The sequence below is a fragment of the Mauremys reevesii genome, linkage group 1 (genome assembly GCF_016161935.1).
Source record: "Mauremys reevesii isolate NIE-2019 linkage group 1, ASM1616193v1, whole genome shotgun sequence".
Lineage (NCBI taxonomy): Eukaryota > Metazoa > Chordata > Testudines > Geoemydidae > Mauremys > Mauremys reevesii.
Genome location: NC_052623.1, coordinates 25,419,961 through 25,435,611, shown reverse-complemented (window position 1 = coordinate 25,435,611; position 15,651 = coordinate 25,419,961). Strand labels below are relative to the sequence as shown.

The 15,651-nt window shown below is 41.9% G+C and overlaps 1 protein-coding gene and 1 long non-coding RNA gene across 4 annotated transcripts in view; one reads left to right on the top strand and one right to left on the bottom strand.

The window, feature by feature from the left end:
- Positions 1–8,770, bottom strand: part of PCF11 (PCF11 cleavage and polyadenylation factor subunit) — a 30,953-nt gene extending 22,183 nt beyond the window's left edge. The window contains exons 1-4 of one of the 2 annotated variants that reach the window (XM_039538607.1): positions 8,299–8,770; positions 3,498–3,623; positions 743–931; positions 70–264 (exon numbers count right to left, since the gene is read on the bottom strand). In XM_039538607.1, the coding sequence (XP_039394541.1) occupies positions 70–264; positions 743–931; positions 3,498–3,623; positions 8,299–8,487 (699 nt within the window). In that variant the 5' untranslated portion in view covers positions 8,488–8,770. The remainder of the gene's footprint in view (positions 1–69; positions 265–742; positions 932–3,497; positions 3,624–8,298) is intronic. The other variant, XM_039538598.1, reaches the window with a different exon arrangement.
- Positions 8,771–9,067: 297 nt separating this feature from the next.
- On the top strand, positions 9,068–14,369 carry LOC120405207. Of its 2 annotated transcripts, none has more exons than XR_005598439.1 (3): positions 9,068–9,600; positions 10,750–10,787; positions 14,140–14,369. It is a non-coding gene; the product is annotated as an uncharacterized LOC120405207 (long non-coding RNA). The 2 variants fall into 2 exon arrangements; XR_005598438.1 differs by having other exon boundaries at positions 14,136–14,369.
- Positions 14,370–15,651: the final 1,282 nt, after the last annotated feature.

The following is a 15,651-nucleotide window of genomic DNA, read 5'->3' as shown; positions in this document are numbered from 1 at the left end:
AAAAAAATCCATTTGTCTTGTTCAAAATAAAATCCTCCATGTATGACAAAACTCTAACTCCCTACTCACCAACTGTGCTTTAGTCTGCTCTAGCTCCAGCTCTAATTTTTTCTGTTGAAGTTCCAACAACTGTTTTTGTTTTGCCAGCAGTTGTTGTCTTATTAGTTGCTCTTGGGTCAAATTCTTTTGTATTTCAGGAACAGCTGGAGGAGTTGAGGTACCAGATGAACTGACTGTACAGGTAGGTGCAGGAGGTTCCTCAGGCTACAAAGAAAAAATAATTTTAAGGACATTACAACTCTTGGAGGGAGAAACAAGTGGAAGAGGTTCAAAATTGTAACCGAATCGCATTTAACTGCTGAATGGATACCTTATTTCACTTGTATTACAATTTACCAACTATAAATTCGTTTTTAAATTTCATGAAAAAATTAATTAGAACATTTAAAAATGTTGCGCAATTCAAATTTTCAAACAGTGATTGCTTAAAAAATATAATTTAATACAATTTATAAATAGGCTATGAATATTCAGCGTTTTAAACTCCAATTTTGACATGTGAAAGATAAACCCAATTAATCTTTAAATAATTGAGAACTTTGTCTTACCTGTCTACCTATACAGATCATCTACTTCTTCAAAATTCTTTAATAATGGCTTAAAGTGTCAGCAAAATGGGACACGTAAATAACAAAAATTGTGCATCACCATCTGCTCATGCAGAAATCATATTAAAACTTACCGATTTATTTAAAAACTTAGGATTCACATGGATGCTAGAAGTATTCACATTTGGGGGTAGAGGTTTAATTGGCCAAGCAGGATCTAATGAGTTGACTCTGACATCAAGGGCATAGAGTTTCTTCAAAGGGAAAATTTCATCCCATGTGGAGCGTAATTTAAATAAACTTTTCCTAGTATTTTCATCCACCTAAAAACAACAGAACAATTCTATGGCTTGTTAAGTTAATATAAAACAACTTTAGCACATGTATAAAAAATTTATAATTTCAGATATTTTATTCTATACCTGCACTAACCTGGAAACTTTATCCTTTCGTTAAATCTTTAATGAACACAGCTGAGTATTCAGAACTAGGCAATTTTTCTAAGAAATATACAAATATACCAACAGCACCAAGTACAGCACCTGTCCAATGTAGGTTTTAACTGAACAGCATATGTCAGTTATTCTATGAAAACCTTAAAATAGCACAAATGTGTATGTGGATTTGCTGCTTGAAAGGCATTTGAGGGTTTCATAGCATATTACCATCCTCCTTAACAGGCTTTTCATTTTGTATATCAAGATGCTAAAATTTCTTAATTTTGCCCAATGTCTGTTAAAAAAAAAAAAATTTTAAATACTGACAGCCAAAAAAACTATACAATATATAAATCTAAAGATATTTACAAAGTGGAAACTGCTAGCAAATCAGAGAACAGCTTTCTAAATATTCTGATTTACTGAGCTTTCAAGTCATTATTTAGACATTGGGCTTCTACATCACAATGTTTTGACGCTGTTTTTGCGCAACAACATATCATTGGAAAACTATTTGAATAAATGTAGCAAAAATAAATTTACCTAGAAGTCAATTAAAGTTTTTGTTTAATTGTATAAGGGCATGGATCCATAAACTATAGAGTGATAAATCTCTAGTGTATCTATATTTTTTATAAGCTCTTTCAATAGTTTCAAATATCCTACGAGGTGAATTAGAAATTTGTATTCAAAATATTCAACAAGTGTTATTTGCTTAATTAATACATTTTAATAATATGAAGACCCTTAACTCAATGTACCTCAAAAGCTGTCCCATAGTCCATGTCATTTAAGCCAATATATTTTTGCTTTTTAGACAATTTTTACTGCGGTGCTAAATTTTTCAAGAAAAATTGATACAAGACATACTATAATTTGGAAGGTTGTTTTAAGTTTCAAACTAAATTGAAGCATTCCAAAGAATTCCCATCAATAGTGTACTCTGTGATCCTTAAAGGACAGATCTATTTTTTCTTCAATACAGTAGTTTGAAATTCACAGCAAAAATAGCTGCAAGGACAGAACTGAACATCTGACTTCTCTTGCTAGTGACCATCTTACTAATAAGCAAGATTTATAACAATGTTAACACTGGAATCCAAGATAGTATCAACTGGCTTCTATCCATTTTAATGCCAATTTAACTATTAAATGAGATATCCATTTAGTATTTAGGTATTCAATAAGCATTAAAACATAATATAATTGGGAGTGGTTCAAAGTAAGGGATGGTAAACCTATGAAGCTCAGAAATGTCAATTATAATCCACAGTTCTAGGTTCTGCTGCACTGGAAAAGCATAGACAGAGCTGTTACTGGTGACCTATCATCATGGTTTAACTCACAAGACTTTACAGAACTTGGAAATGTTCCTTTAAATAGTCTACATTCATCAATGCAATCTATTCAACTATTCACACACAAAGTAAAAATTAACACTTAAAAAAATACATATGAATTGAAGAGTTAAAAGAAACACTGAGATCCTCAATGGGATGTAAAACCTGAACAGAAAATGCTAAATATCCACCAAAATGTTTAATTAATTTTATCTGCTAAACTTATGGGATGCTATTTTATCTTGATATGCCAAAAATTACATAAGGTAACCACCTAATTTCCAGTTTGATTTACACCCATTAAGACCTAGTTCTTCAAAAACTTTACTCAGGTTTGCCTTTCTTCCTTGGGAGCATAATCCCAATTATTTCTCGTGATTAAGGATGACAAACATGAACAAAGAGTTTGCAGCATTGGACCCATAACTTGGGTACAACATTGACTGAAACAAAACACTCATTTGTAACGTAGTAGTTTTATTTTCTTAGAAAGCCTTTCACCACAGGCCACTAAAAGAATGTGAATGTGTCACGGACTTGCATTCTTCATAGTTAAGCACTCATTTTTGCGACTCCGGTGCAAAAAAGTTAAAATGAACAATAAAGTCAACTTTAGCTACAAAAGGCAAAAATAATCGCCCTCGTTAAAAAAAAAAGTGAGAATAACATCTAAGTACTTTCTTTGCAGAAAGGGCATTCACTAGCTTTAGAAAAAAACAAAAACAAACCAAAAAAAATCAAAACAACCATTTAAAATAAATTAACTTGTACTACAGAAATAGATCTTACCAGATAAGTGTTATATTACATGACAGAAAAAAAATGCTAATATGAACTTCTCTAGTGAGATAACTTAGATAATGTTTTCACCCTAGAAGTATGTTAATTTAGCAAAACTTCACTTGATAATTACCATGAGTTGATAACCTCTATCTTAGGTACTTCTAACAGCTTTTCTTTTTTGATACATAACAGTGTAGTAAAAGACAAATTAAACAACATTCATTGTTATACTTCACCATGCAAGAAAACTCAACACTGAAAGGCAAATATTTATTTATACAGGAGACAACTTTGATTAGACTACAGAACTTTTCTGAAAGCATATGTACCTTTTCAAATACACAAATAAATGTTGCAACTAGGTTTTTAGTAAATGCAGTAAGATACTCTCTTCCAACATTCTTGACAATGGAATCCATAAGATACATAACAGGGAGCTTCTCTGTAGAAGGAGCCTGAAGTAATAAGAAGAAACTGAGAAGTTTAGTATAACAAACACATATAAACATTTCTAAGATTAAAGGATAACCAATCCCAAAAACACAGGTCTCTATTTTTGGCTGACGCTACAAATCAAAGGATTATTTTGTACACACTGAACTTGGAAAGTTTATCATCAACAAGTACCATGCTGTGTGTCTACCAAACAAAAACCCAAACCATTTAGTTATTTAACTTTGTGTATGAAATGACTTGAGGGGAAAAAAATTAGCACACCAGTGTTACTATTAAGTGTTTTGAATGTAACTGTTTCAGGTACATTTGATAGATTATAAATTAACATGAAACCACTATTAGCTAGTGCTGGAACTTCTAATAATTGTGACTTGTATCAACTTAAAGCTGTTTATCTAGATTTCACATTAACAGAATTCAGACTTCTAGCAGAAAGGCCCCAAAAATTTAACTCCGTAGATGTAGATTATATGTTGAATACGACAGTCTTTTTGTAACCTACATTTGGAATAGACTAAAGTTACTTCACTTCAATCCAAACGAACGTGAGGAGTCTCAGCCTCCTATAGCAGTTGTAGTTCAGTCGGCTTTTCGAGATGTATGCAAAACATGCAGCTAAAACAAGAAGTTCTAAACCCAAAAAAAATTCAGCTATGAGGTTGGTCATGGGAGTGCGGATGAGCTTGTCTGGAAACCAAGATTTTCACGGAAGGTAGTCTTCAAACTCTGGACTCTCCATTGTCAAAGGAGCAGGAATTTTATTTTTAAGTTCATACACAAGATTGGTACCGACTTTGTGCAGTAGGACTAGTGTGGTGGTGTTGAGATTGGTACAGCAGCTTCCAAAGCAAATGAAGCCTTGTTGGCCTAACCCCCCAAAATTAATTTTAATGTCTACCATTGGCTTTCACAAGCAGAGGGCACAGCAAACTTCCAGAAAGCATCAGCAGGTACACAGACTTGTTGAAAGGACAACATAAAAGCCACATGTTGTGTTAACTGTGCTCCTCTTCCACAGGAACATCCATTGACAAAACTTTTCCCATCTGCCATCCCACAAGTCCAGGTATAAAAGTCAGTATATTTACTCATAGCTAAGTTTAGACTGGGTTGTCCAATGGGTCCATAAATCATTAATGATACCTCACTTCATAAAACCCATTGTCCAGACAAGCATGTGGAAGTGCTCTTGCTTTACAGTTTTATATTTAGTACCTTTCCCATTAGAGTGGCTTAAGAAAACTGCAGACAAAATTAATATAGGTCACTTTGAGTCTACAGTCTTGTATATGGGTAAATCAGAGCCAAACTATGTTGTGTTTTCACTCTTAAATGTATTTTTATTTACATTTTCAAACCATTCCACTACCATCACCTGAAGTGTGCTCGAAGAGGCAAATAAGGGGTAATTTCTTATTAAACATAGGTAAATATTCAATATGGTAGTGGCCTACGCTAATTTGTATACATAGTGAAAAATTAAATTAGTAGATGGCATGTCTTAATATGTATTAGGAAGGTGCAGTTAAAACATAAAAACTGTGGTAAATGCACAATATGGCTTACATCATCAGTACACTCCCTAATCAGGGTATTGAAAATGTGCATATTTTAACACTAGCTGAACTTTAAATATGAGCGAATACAATATTGTGTGAAACAGATACACCTCTGGCCTTAGTAAGCCAAAGACTAAGTGTCCAATGCTGCTTGATATTCAAATGGCTGGGATGGTTTTGGTTTCTTCTTAAGGTAGCTTATTAAAAAACTGTTTTTAATTCTGAATGCCTTGTTTAAAAAGAAAACAGGAAGATTATAATCAAAGTCAGATTTCAGTGAAACACACACAGCTGTCTGACCAGCCCTTATTCCCCAAGAGCTACTTATACAGCAGGAGCTATACATTTTTCCATTTCACCACTGAGTGTGTTTGCACACAGGCTCAATATACTCAGCTATGCTTAAAGTCTGAGATCTTCTGGATCCATTTAAACTAGTAGCAAAGTCATTTTAAAAAGTGTTATAACGATCACTTGCATTACACACCAGGTTGTGAAGTAATCGCACGTGGAAGTACTTCAATCTGGTAAGGAAGTCAGCCTGTTTTAGCACTGACTCATGTAATTTAGAGGAGTTATATAGCAAACCCAACGCTGAATACTTCAGTCATTCAGGTATTACATTTTAAGAACCAGGGCTTAGATAAGGCTGGAATTTTTAAGTCTTCATTTCCGGAAGTGTTTATTAGGTCAATATAGTTATCAAGTACTCCATTAACCACAAAAGTGAATCCTAGTTTGGAATGTACTTTGGTTTTCAGATGCCAATACAGTTAGAATACAGCACAGAACTCTATTAGCTGAAAGATACCACAAGACACTACCCAAAAGCCCAGGTAGCTCAGCATAATAAGAACAACATTGAAGGATACTAACTATAAGCTTGTTTGCATAGAGGGGTTTGGCCTTCATCACAGAATGCTTGCTGTTCTCTTTCAATTAATGTATGAAATTTGTTGCTGAAGATGTGGGGGGGGGGGGAATTAGTTTTCTGAAGGATATGAACCTTAAACTCATTTTGATATCTGAACCCCCAGTCATGTCACTTTTAAACACTTAACAAATAACCATGTAAATAATAATGATTTTGGAAACAGATTCTGCACTAAACAATGGTAAATAAAAAGACAAATACATATTTCATACATTTTATTTACAAATTTTATAATACCAGTCACACAGTTCAAAACCATTTATTAAAATGTAAAGCAAACCACTCAGTTTTACACTGAACAGAAACTGTCTCCAGGCAACACTTTTTTTTTTTTTTTAAGTGGCTTAGTAAAGGAGGTCAATTTCCCAGGAAGAACTAAAAACTTGCCTTATATAACCAGAGTCACTAACAGTAACTAGGCAAAACTAACCGAAGATACAGGATTTAAAACATCTTTAAAAAACAGGGAGTCTCTAAAACCACCCAAAAATGAAAAAATTCACAGCATTGGTATTTATGACAAATCATTTAATATGCACATCCATTGCCCCGTATTAGATATAATGATGAAATCTATTAGATTGTGAAATCACCTCCCCAAAGAAAAGGCAAAGCCCAGCCCCTGAAGACATTTAGAACTAGTCTGGACAAGGGTCTGGAGAACCCACTGAAGGAAGCCATCCTGCTCTGACTGAAAGACAGATTAAACATAAATAACTTTAGAGGCCTTTCTCTTCCCCATATAAATTTTACAATTTTCCCTACGATAAACCTCAATTTAAAGCCACAATACAAAAGCGCTAGTCCACCTAACAGTGGAAGGAACAGGGGAGAAAGAGGGTGTTGTGTTGATTGGGGTGGGGGATGAAAAGGAGCTATTTTACTGGAATTAACTTCAGGGCTAGTTAAAATCCTCAGCTAAAAAATGTAAAACCCCTATGTGCCCATGGCTGACGGATGTCAGCAACTGCCTGGGTTGGGCTTTGAGGGAGCATCCTTTTACTCCTTTGTATCATGTGCTCTCAGGCGCCATGTTAGGATCCTAGGAGCTGCATTTCTTCTCCCCTGCCCTGACCAATAAGCTTCTCTAACCAAGTTAGATTACACCCCCCCCACCACCACACTAAGCTTCTAGTCAGAGCAGATCGCCTATAGCCTGAACAGCCTCCCCACGCCAAAATAAACTTCTCTAAGGAAACAACCCCATCACCCCCACACACACTTCTCTAACCAGAACAGATGTTCGCCCTTGCCCTGCCTAAATAAACTTTTCTTCCTCAGGGCAGATTCCCTCCCCCACCCCGGATGTCTCAAAAAGAAAAAGGGGGAATAATCGCCCTGTGTTTAAAGCTACGAGGGAGCTGCCTTTAGTATCTAAGAAACGGGAAATCTTAGGTCTGATCTATTTTTATTTAAACTACCCAGAAAAAAAGCTACATTTTTTGTCCCCCGCTCCACCCGCCCCAGGACGTTATAATTACACTACAAATGACTGAACTGATGGGTGGGTTTAAGCGTCAAAACAGAGACACTGAATATCACCCCCACGGCCAGGGGATCCCGGCTGCAGGGCGAGGTGGTCCTACCGCCCGGTCGCTGCCAGGCCGCCATGTTGTGTCTCGGATTTACACGGGCCTTCGTTCCCAATATCCATGCTCCGCTCCGAGCGGCTGCGGGGGGCGATTCCCGAACCCTCCCCGGACTCCCTGTCACAATCACCCCCCCTGCTCGGCAGCACGCTAGTGTCGGGGGCTGCTCCCCGCTGCCCGGAAGGGGCCTCTACTTCGTGTGGAGAATGAGCCTCGCTCCCTGTCCGCGTTTGGCACTGTGGCTCCCCGTCTGCCTCCCCCGGGCCCTTCGGCCCCGAACTCCCCTGCTGCTGGCCCCGGAACCCCTGCCCAGACTCCCCGAAGCCGCCCGCCCCACGCCCCTCCTGGACTCCTGTCTGCTCCGATCCGTCCCTTCCTCAAACCCCCAGTCCCGCTCCTGTCCTGTCCTGCCCCCCCACCCCAGGGGCAGTCACCTGTCTGTCGCCCCCACCCCGCCTCCATTCCTGCTATCCCCGCCTCCCCCAGCCCCCCCGCCCCGGGTCTCCCTGTCTCCCCTCGCACACACACGCTGCCCCCCGGCCTGGCCCCCCAGCAGTATAGGTAGGAGTAGTAGTCGGTGGAATATAAAAACCTTGGCGATTTGCGCCTCGATCAGGGAGACGATGTCCTTGGCGAAGGGCACGTTCTCCTCGGCCAGGATGGTCAGCATGTTGATGTGCGGCTTGCTGTTGAACGTCAGGTCCTCCAGCGACGACTGGTAATCGCGGCACGCGTCCTCCCGGGTCTCGGCGCCGCCAGCGCTGCTCTCCGGGCCCGACATTCTCCTCGCACCGGGGCCCGCGCCAGGACCCGACCCACCGACCGAGAGCCCCCTCCCCGCGATCCCCCGCCGCTGCTGCCGCCGCCCCTCCCCGATGCTTTCGAGATCTTCTACCGCATCCTCCGGGCCGGGGCTCCCGCTGCTGGTGGTGCCGCCGCCGCCGCTCGTGCTACTGCCGCCTCCCCAGCCGCCTCCGTCTCAGTCTCACACACACAAAATGGCGGCGGCTCTGACTCGCGAACTTCTTCTTCCTCCAACCGTTGCGTCATGTGAAATTGTTCTAAGGGGAGGGGGGCGGGCGCTTGGGAAGCCCCTTTTGTTCCCTTACTGTGCTCTGGTTGGCTCACTCTTAGTCCTCGCTTTTTCTGATTGGTTCCCTATCGCCGTAGCTGTTTGTGATTGGCTCTTTCTTCTCCTGATTGGTCCTCGCTGTAAAACCCGGATCCCCTTCGTCGCTCTGAGTTACAATTGGTTGATTTATTTCTTCCCTCCCTCCTGATTCGTTGTGGTTTTTAACCCCGCCTCTCTTTATTGGTTTTCATTTTGATTGGCTCTCCTTTGTAAGCCCGCCTTTCTCCGACGTTCTAAATTATGATTGCTCCTTCCACGTAACTCCACCGCCTACACCCCTAGTTTCCTTCAACTGCCTCGTTAAGCGCTGTGTACGATCCGAGACCTAGTTTCCTATTGGCTTGTCCATTCGCTCAGCTGTTGGCATAGCAACTCGGGCTGGTCTGAGGCCTATTTAACCACCCTCGAGCCTGGTGGCGTGCAAACAACACCAATAAAGACAGCCAAGTATGTGCTAGACATGCTGTTATCCCAACAACATCCTGTGTGATGAGGGAGACACAGACAATACAGCCTGCTCTGTCCTATTGTTCTTTCATAGCCCAGGCAGGTTGGGGTAGCGCCTACACTGCTTCCATGTGGCACTAATCCCAACTGCCCTTCAGGCTGGCCAGAGGTGCTGCACACGCCCTGCAATTGTCCCTGTTTTAGTTGAACAATCTCTCTTTTCCAGATCGCCTTTTACCGTAATAACGGCGCCGTAAATGATTGTAAAGAAACTGCGAGAACAGCCCATAAGCGAATCAATTCTCATACAACAGGGTGTGTGCATTGGTGGGAAACAAATTTAAGTATAAACACATGTATACCTAGGACAATGGAAGACCGTTTATGTCAACCTAGCTTTGCAGTGTATACCAGGTCAGAGAATACAGCAAAACTTGACTAGCTAAAGAAGTGTTGATGGGTGGTACAGATGTTACAGCACCACACATGCAATACTACTATGCTTATGGATGAGAAGTCCCTGATCTTAGGCTATGCCTACACTGCCGCGATAAGTCGACCTATGCTACGCAACTCCAGCTACATTATTCACATAGTCGATGTACCTTAGGTCGAGTTACCATGGGGTCTACACTGTGGGGGGTCGATGGGAGAAACCCTCCCTTCGACTTACCTTACTCTTCTTGTCAAGGATAGAGTACAGGGGTCGATTGGAGAGCGATCTGCTGTCGATTTGGCGGGTGTTCACTAGACCGCTAAATCAACCGCCGGTGGATCAATCTCAGAGTGTTGATCCTGGCTGTCATGTAGACCTGCCCTTAGATGCTTCTGAAATGTTTACATACTGTAGTTGAAATTTCTCACCTTTTATGCCTGAGTTTAATTTTCTTGGAAAGTTTAGTAAAATTATTTTGGTCTGTTTTGGACATAGGCAAGTGAATAAATGGTGATCCGTATGCATTCAGAAATAATCCTGTTCTTGTTTTTCAGTCAGGTAACTCTTAACTGGTTAAGTGTTAAAACATTATTGAAGATAAATAATGTGTTTGACATATTTGAAGAAGTGTGATGTAGAAGTAACAAACTTTACTGCATGGACTAGATTTTTTAAAAAATGGTTCAGAGGGGTGCTCATTACCTCTCTATGCCAGTTAAGCCCCCGGCTCTGGAGTGGAATTTTCCCTAAGGGAGGCAGATAGTGTTTCCCCCACTGCTTTCCCTTGGAGTTCCTACCAAGAGGGGGGGAAGCTTTAAACTCATATCAAGACTCCATTGAAGCCTCACATTCCTTAGTGGCCTGACTATATCCCCTGTCAGCCAGGCCACTTTGCAGCTTCCTTCACATTTATTCTCTCTTAGCTTTTTTGCCTCTGATGACCCTTTACCTGGCCCTAAATGTTTGAAACTGATTACATTAAATTCAAGCAACAACAAACTCGTATAACTAACGTATCTTACTTCTAGATCTAAGCACCTGATTTAATCTGAATGAAATTCATACAGTGAGTATGCAATTTGTTTTCATAATCACAGCTGTTTGTATTTGGAGTTGACAATGTCAGTTATTTCAATACTCAAAAGCCTGACTAATGGTACGGTGCACTACGCTATAGTTAGTGCCCTGCACTGCTATGCAAGAAACATGGGTTTTGCTTCTTGACCTGGTCTGTGACTCCATCGGGTCAGCAGGACCTAGGAGCGCTGTGAGGCAGTCTAATCGGTTTTGGGGGAAAAGTATCTCATGGTCCTTTGAAGTAACTTATAGCCAAGCGAAAGGCAGAGATGAGGGGAATCCCATCCAGTTTTCCAGGACTGCTGAGGAAATGTAACTATGGAGGCAAGATTAGTGTGGGTGGGAGGCATGTTCTGGGGAATATAGGAGCTTTTTGGTAGAAGTGCTTGTGAATTTGTGGGTGAATAGTAGTGTTTCAGCATTTTGAGTGGAGTTTGATTTGTGGGCTTCTCCTGAGACCTGACTGAAGGTTTTAGTAGCTGGAAGATCCCATATAAACACTGACCCCAGCTCCGCGACAGGTCTACAACCTTTTGTAATTTGCAGTCTTATTTTAGTGCAATGGCCTTTCAAGGGAATGGAACATCCACTGTGAATAGACCATCCATTAGCTGAATGTGTCTGCTTTTATATAAAAGACATTTAAATTGACATAATGAATAGGATGTTCATTGAGATGAATAAGGTAGTTCACACCCTCCGATTGTCTGCAAAGTTAGTGAGGACTTGTCTCCAAAACTGTTTTAAATCAATTTAATTACATCAGTACAAACCCCTACTAATTTTGATAAATCAGTGGAAGCTAAACCAATATATAATTGTAAACAAGTACCTGGGGACACTCTGGAAAATTAACCTGAATTAATGAAAGGGCTTATCTACACGGTGGGGTAATGCGCTCTAAACATGGGTGGCAAGTTTGTAGAAATTTTGGTGGTGCCCAGACCCCCCCCCCCAACTCCGCCCCCACCTGCCTAAGGCTCTGGGAGGGGTTTGGGGGGGAGGTCTGGGGTGCAGGTCCTGGGCTGGGGATTAGGGTGCAGGAGGGGTGCAGGGTGCAGGCTTTGGGATGGAGTTTGGGTGCTGGGTGCAGGCTCCGGGCTGGGGCAGGGGATGGGTGTGCAGGAGGAGGTGAGGGGTGCAGGCTTTGGTACGGAGTTTGGGTGCAGGCTCTGGGCTGGGGGTGTAGGAAGGGGTGAGAGGTGCAGGCTCTGGGAGGGAGTTTGGGGGTGGGAAGGGGTGTGTGGGAAAGGGGAGGGGCTGCATGCTCTGGGAGGGAGTTTGGGGATAGGAGGGAGTGCAGGGGTGAGGGCTGTGGGGCTGAGGATGAGGGATTCATGATGCAAGACGGGACTCAGGGCTAGGGCAGAGGGTTGGAGTGTGGGGCGAGGGCTGCGGGGCTGAGGATGAGGGATTCATGATGTGGGGGGGCTCAGGGCTGGGGCAGAGGATCAGGGTGCAGGGGGATGAGGGTTGGGGCTGAGGATGAGGGATTCATGATGGGAGGGGGCTCATGGCTGAGGCAGAGGATTAGGGTGTGGGGGGATGAGGGGTTTGGGGTGTTGGAGAGGCTCGGGGTAGGGTCGAAGGGCAGGGTAAGCGCAGCCTGCCTTGCCAGTACCGGATGGTGGGCGCTAGGACCCTGGGGCAGCAGACAGCAGTTCTGCTGGGAGCCGTTCTACTTCAGCAGCAGAAGCAGGCAGGGGAGAGGTGCTGCGCTGCTTTCTGTCAGGCAGGGACGCGGCGGGGCGGAGGAGGAGACCCGCGGGGGCCGGGCCCGATCCAGGCTGGGCCGGGGGAGAGACCCAGGTCCAAATATTGCTGGAGCAGGGCCCCCAGCCCTGAATATTCCTGGTGCTCGAGCACCGCAAACATATATAACCTGCCGCCTATGGCTCTAAGGGGGAGTGTTTTCGAAAGTACACTAATGTGTTGTACATTAATTTGTCCTTGTAGTAGACCATGCAGCTGTGCTATTTGAAACAACGGGCTTGTCTACACTTAAATCACTACAGCAGTGCCAGTCAGTGGCACCGGAATAGAGGGGCCAGGGAGCCAGAGCCATGGCCCTCCCACTTTTTGAAAGTGAACGGGCCTGGCCCATCCAATTTTCAGCAGGGGCCACGCCCCCCCCCCTTCCTCTTTCCCCCAAGATCCTACTTCCCCCAGTCAGGCTGGCAGCTGGAGCCTGACCGGGGAGTCCGGGCAGCTGTGGGGCACCTGCCGTGGACCCTCCACTTGCCTGGGGTGCAGGGATCAAGAGCAGCTCCCCCACTTTTAGGCAGGCTTGCCGCCCTTGGCTGTAGTGCTTAAGTGTAGTGTAGACACTACCTACGCTGAGGGGAGGGTTTCTCTCATTGGCGTAGGTAATCCCCCTCTCCAAGAGGTGGTAGCTAGGTCATTGGAAGAATTCTACATGAATAGGTTATCTTAACTACAGTGCTCAGGGGTGTAGATTTTTCTATGGATTTTTCACCTGGGCAATAGTTAAACCAACCTAATTTTCTAGTGTTGACCAGGCCAGTATTACATTAAAGTTCACTGAGGCTATATCTATTCTACCACTTATGTCGGTATAACTTAAGTTGCTCTGAGGTGTAAATAAGCCATCCTCTGAGTGAAATAAGTTACACTGACCTAAGTGCTGGTGTGTACAGCGCTATGTCAGCTTCTCCCGCCAACATAGCTACCGCCGCTCATTGGGGGTGGATTAATTAAGTCAACAGAAGAGCTTTCTCCCATCAGCTTAGAGCGGCTACACTTGAGAGTTTGCATCAGTGCAGCTGTGGTGTTGTAAACACTCCAGTGTAGTCATAACCTAGAAACCTTTAGTACTCAACAGCAGGATCTGCACGTGTGTGTGTGTATGAATTTAAAGTGGAGTAATTAAACCTCATTAAACCCCTGTGTGGATGCTATTATTCAGAATTAAAGTGACCTTAATTTGATTTATCTTAATTCACTGTTAAATCAAATTAAGGCATTAAGGGGCCTGAATAACAACATCCACATAGAAGCTTAATGTAGTTTAACTAATCCAATTTAAAAATTAGTTTGTATTAATTTTCCTGACTGTCCTATGTAGTGTAGACAAGCAAGTGTGTCAGCACTAGGAAGTAGCAAACTGATCCAAAATCGGTGTGCTGACCAGTTCTGTGAGAGTGCTGCATTGGTTCTTTCCCAGTTTGAAGTTCAGCTTTGCAAGCAGATGTATTAGACATTTATTTTTAAAAAGAAAACTAACATTCTGTAGGAAATGTCAGAGATACCAAAAACTAAATCTTCAGACTGAAAAGAAATTGCTGATTTCTGATTATGAATGATTCATCTTTACAAGACAGATTGCCAACAACCATGACCCAAGGCTGAAGGCTAACAAAATCCCAGATGGGAAAAGACCTGTTGGATTCACTTGTCCATGCTCTTGTCAGTCCAGAATTGTCAGTATATTCTCTTCTCCAATCTCAGAACACTTAACATCCCATCTTATTATTTCTGTCTTCACTGCTATGAGTTATATCTTTCAATTTAGCACCATCTGTTTGTTTAATTGCTGTGCTATTTGCATTGTCATCCAGATTGTTAATAGAAATATTTAATAAATATTTATAAAAATATGGTCTGAGAGTGATCTCTGTGATATCTCACTGTACACCTTCCTTCTTGAATCAAAAGCAGCCCGTCATTCATCTTTGATAACTTTTTTTTGACTCTTGGGAGGATGGGGAGGGGGTCAAGCCAACATACTTTTCCCCTTGGGACTTCTATGGAACTCCCAGCTGTGCATGTAAATATTTTTGGCTTTTCTGCATTACCTATGACCAGTCAAATGACATTTTCCTGGGCAAGAATCTGTGTAGCTACAGAAACTGTCTGTACAAATCCATTCGATCAAACGAGGCTCTACTAACACCACTCATGGTTTCAGCAAGAAGGCATAAGTAATTCACATTTTCCCTGGACAGCTCTTCTCTTCACATTGAGGTTAAAGGCTTAGAGGAAAACACCGGTGGTTAGATGAGCACAGGACAGAACAGATAGGCACCACAGTAGTCTATCCTGTATTTACTGATGATGCTTTTAGTTCAGTTTCTAACTGTGAGACTGCAAACTTCAGAACAGTGCTTTGGGGCACAAGAATCCAGGGGGCCTTGAATGAGCTATTGCTGTTGCAAGGGGAAGAGTTGTCCTCCAAGATGTGAGGAAGGGCCATCAGGAGTGGAGAGGGTGGCGTGGGTTAGGAATGAATAGATATTTTGAGTGGATTGAAAAAAGGGCCACATTGGAAACATCTCAAAGTTACATGGATGGAACCCCATTTTGAATTTGTGCTTTGGGGGACGTTTGAATGTTGAGTATGCTACTGAGTCAAAATTGAAAGGCATCAAGTTTGTAAAAAATGTTGCAGGGAAATAGTCAAAAGGTTTCATTTTCCCACTCATTTTTATAATGTTGAAACATTTAGTGTGGATAAGGTAAAAAAATGTTGTTTCTGCTTAATTCTTTAGATCATTTTCATTTCTACTTTTACACCATATTAAAATATATTAATACATTATGCTTATTTTATATAATACATTATATGTCATATTTTACATTGCAACATTTCAGCATTAATGAACCATAACATTTTTACATTATTGAAATGAAAAGATTTGACACTGAAACAAAATCTTTAATTAGAAATTTTGACATTTCAACTTTCCCGTGGAACAGAAATTCCATTTTCTGATCATCTCTAGTCATTACCTTTTTTTTATTTCTATCTATCATAGGCTGGCTAGCCCTTTAAGGCATGCCTATTAATTTAATCAGGTGATCTCTGGTTATGTGAAAGGGTAAATAACACTTCC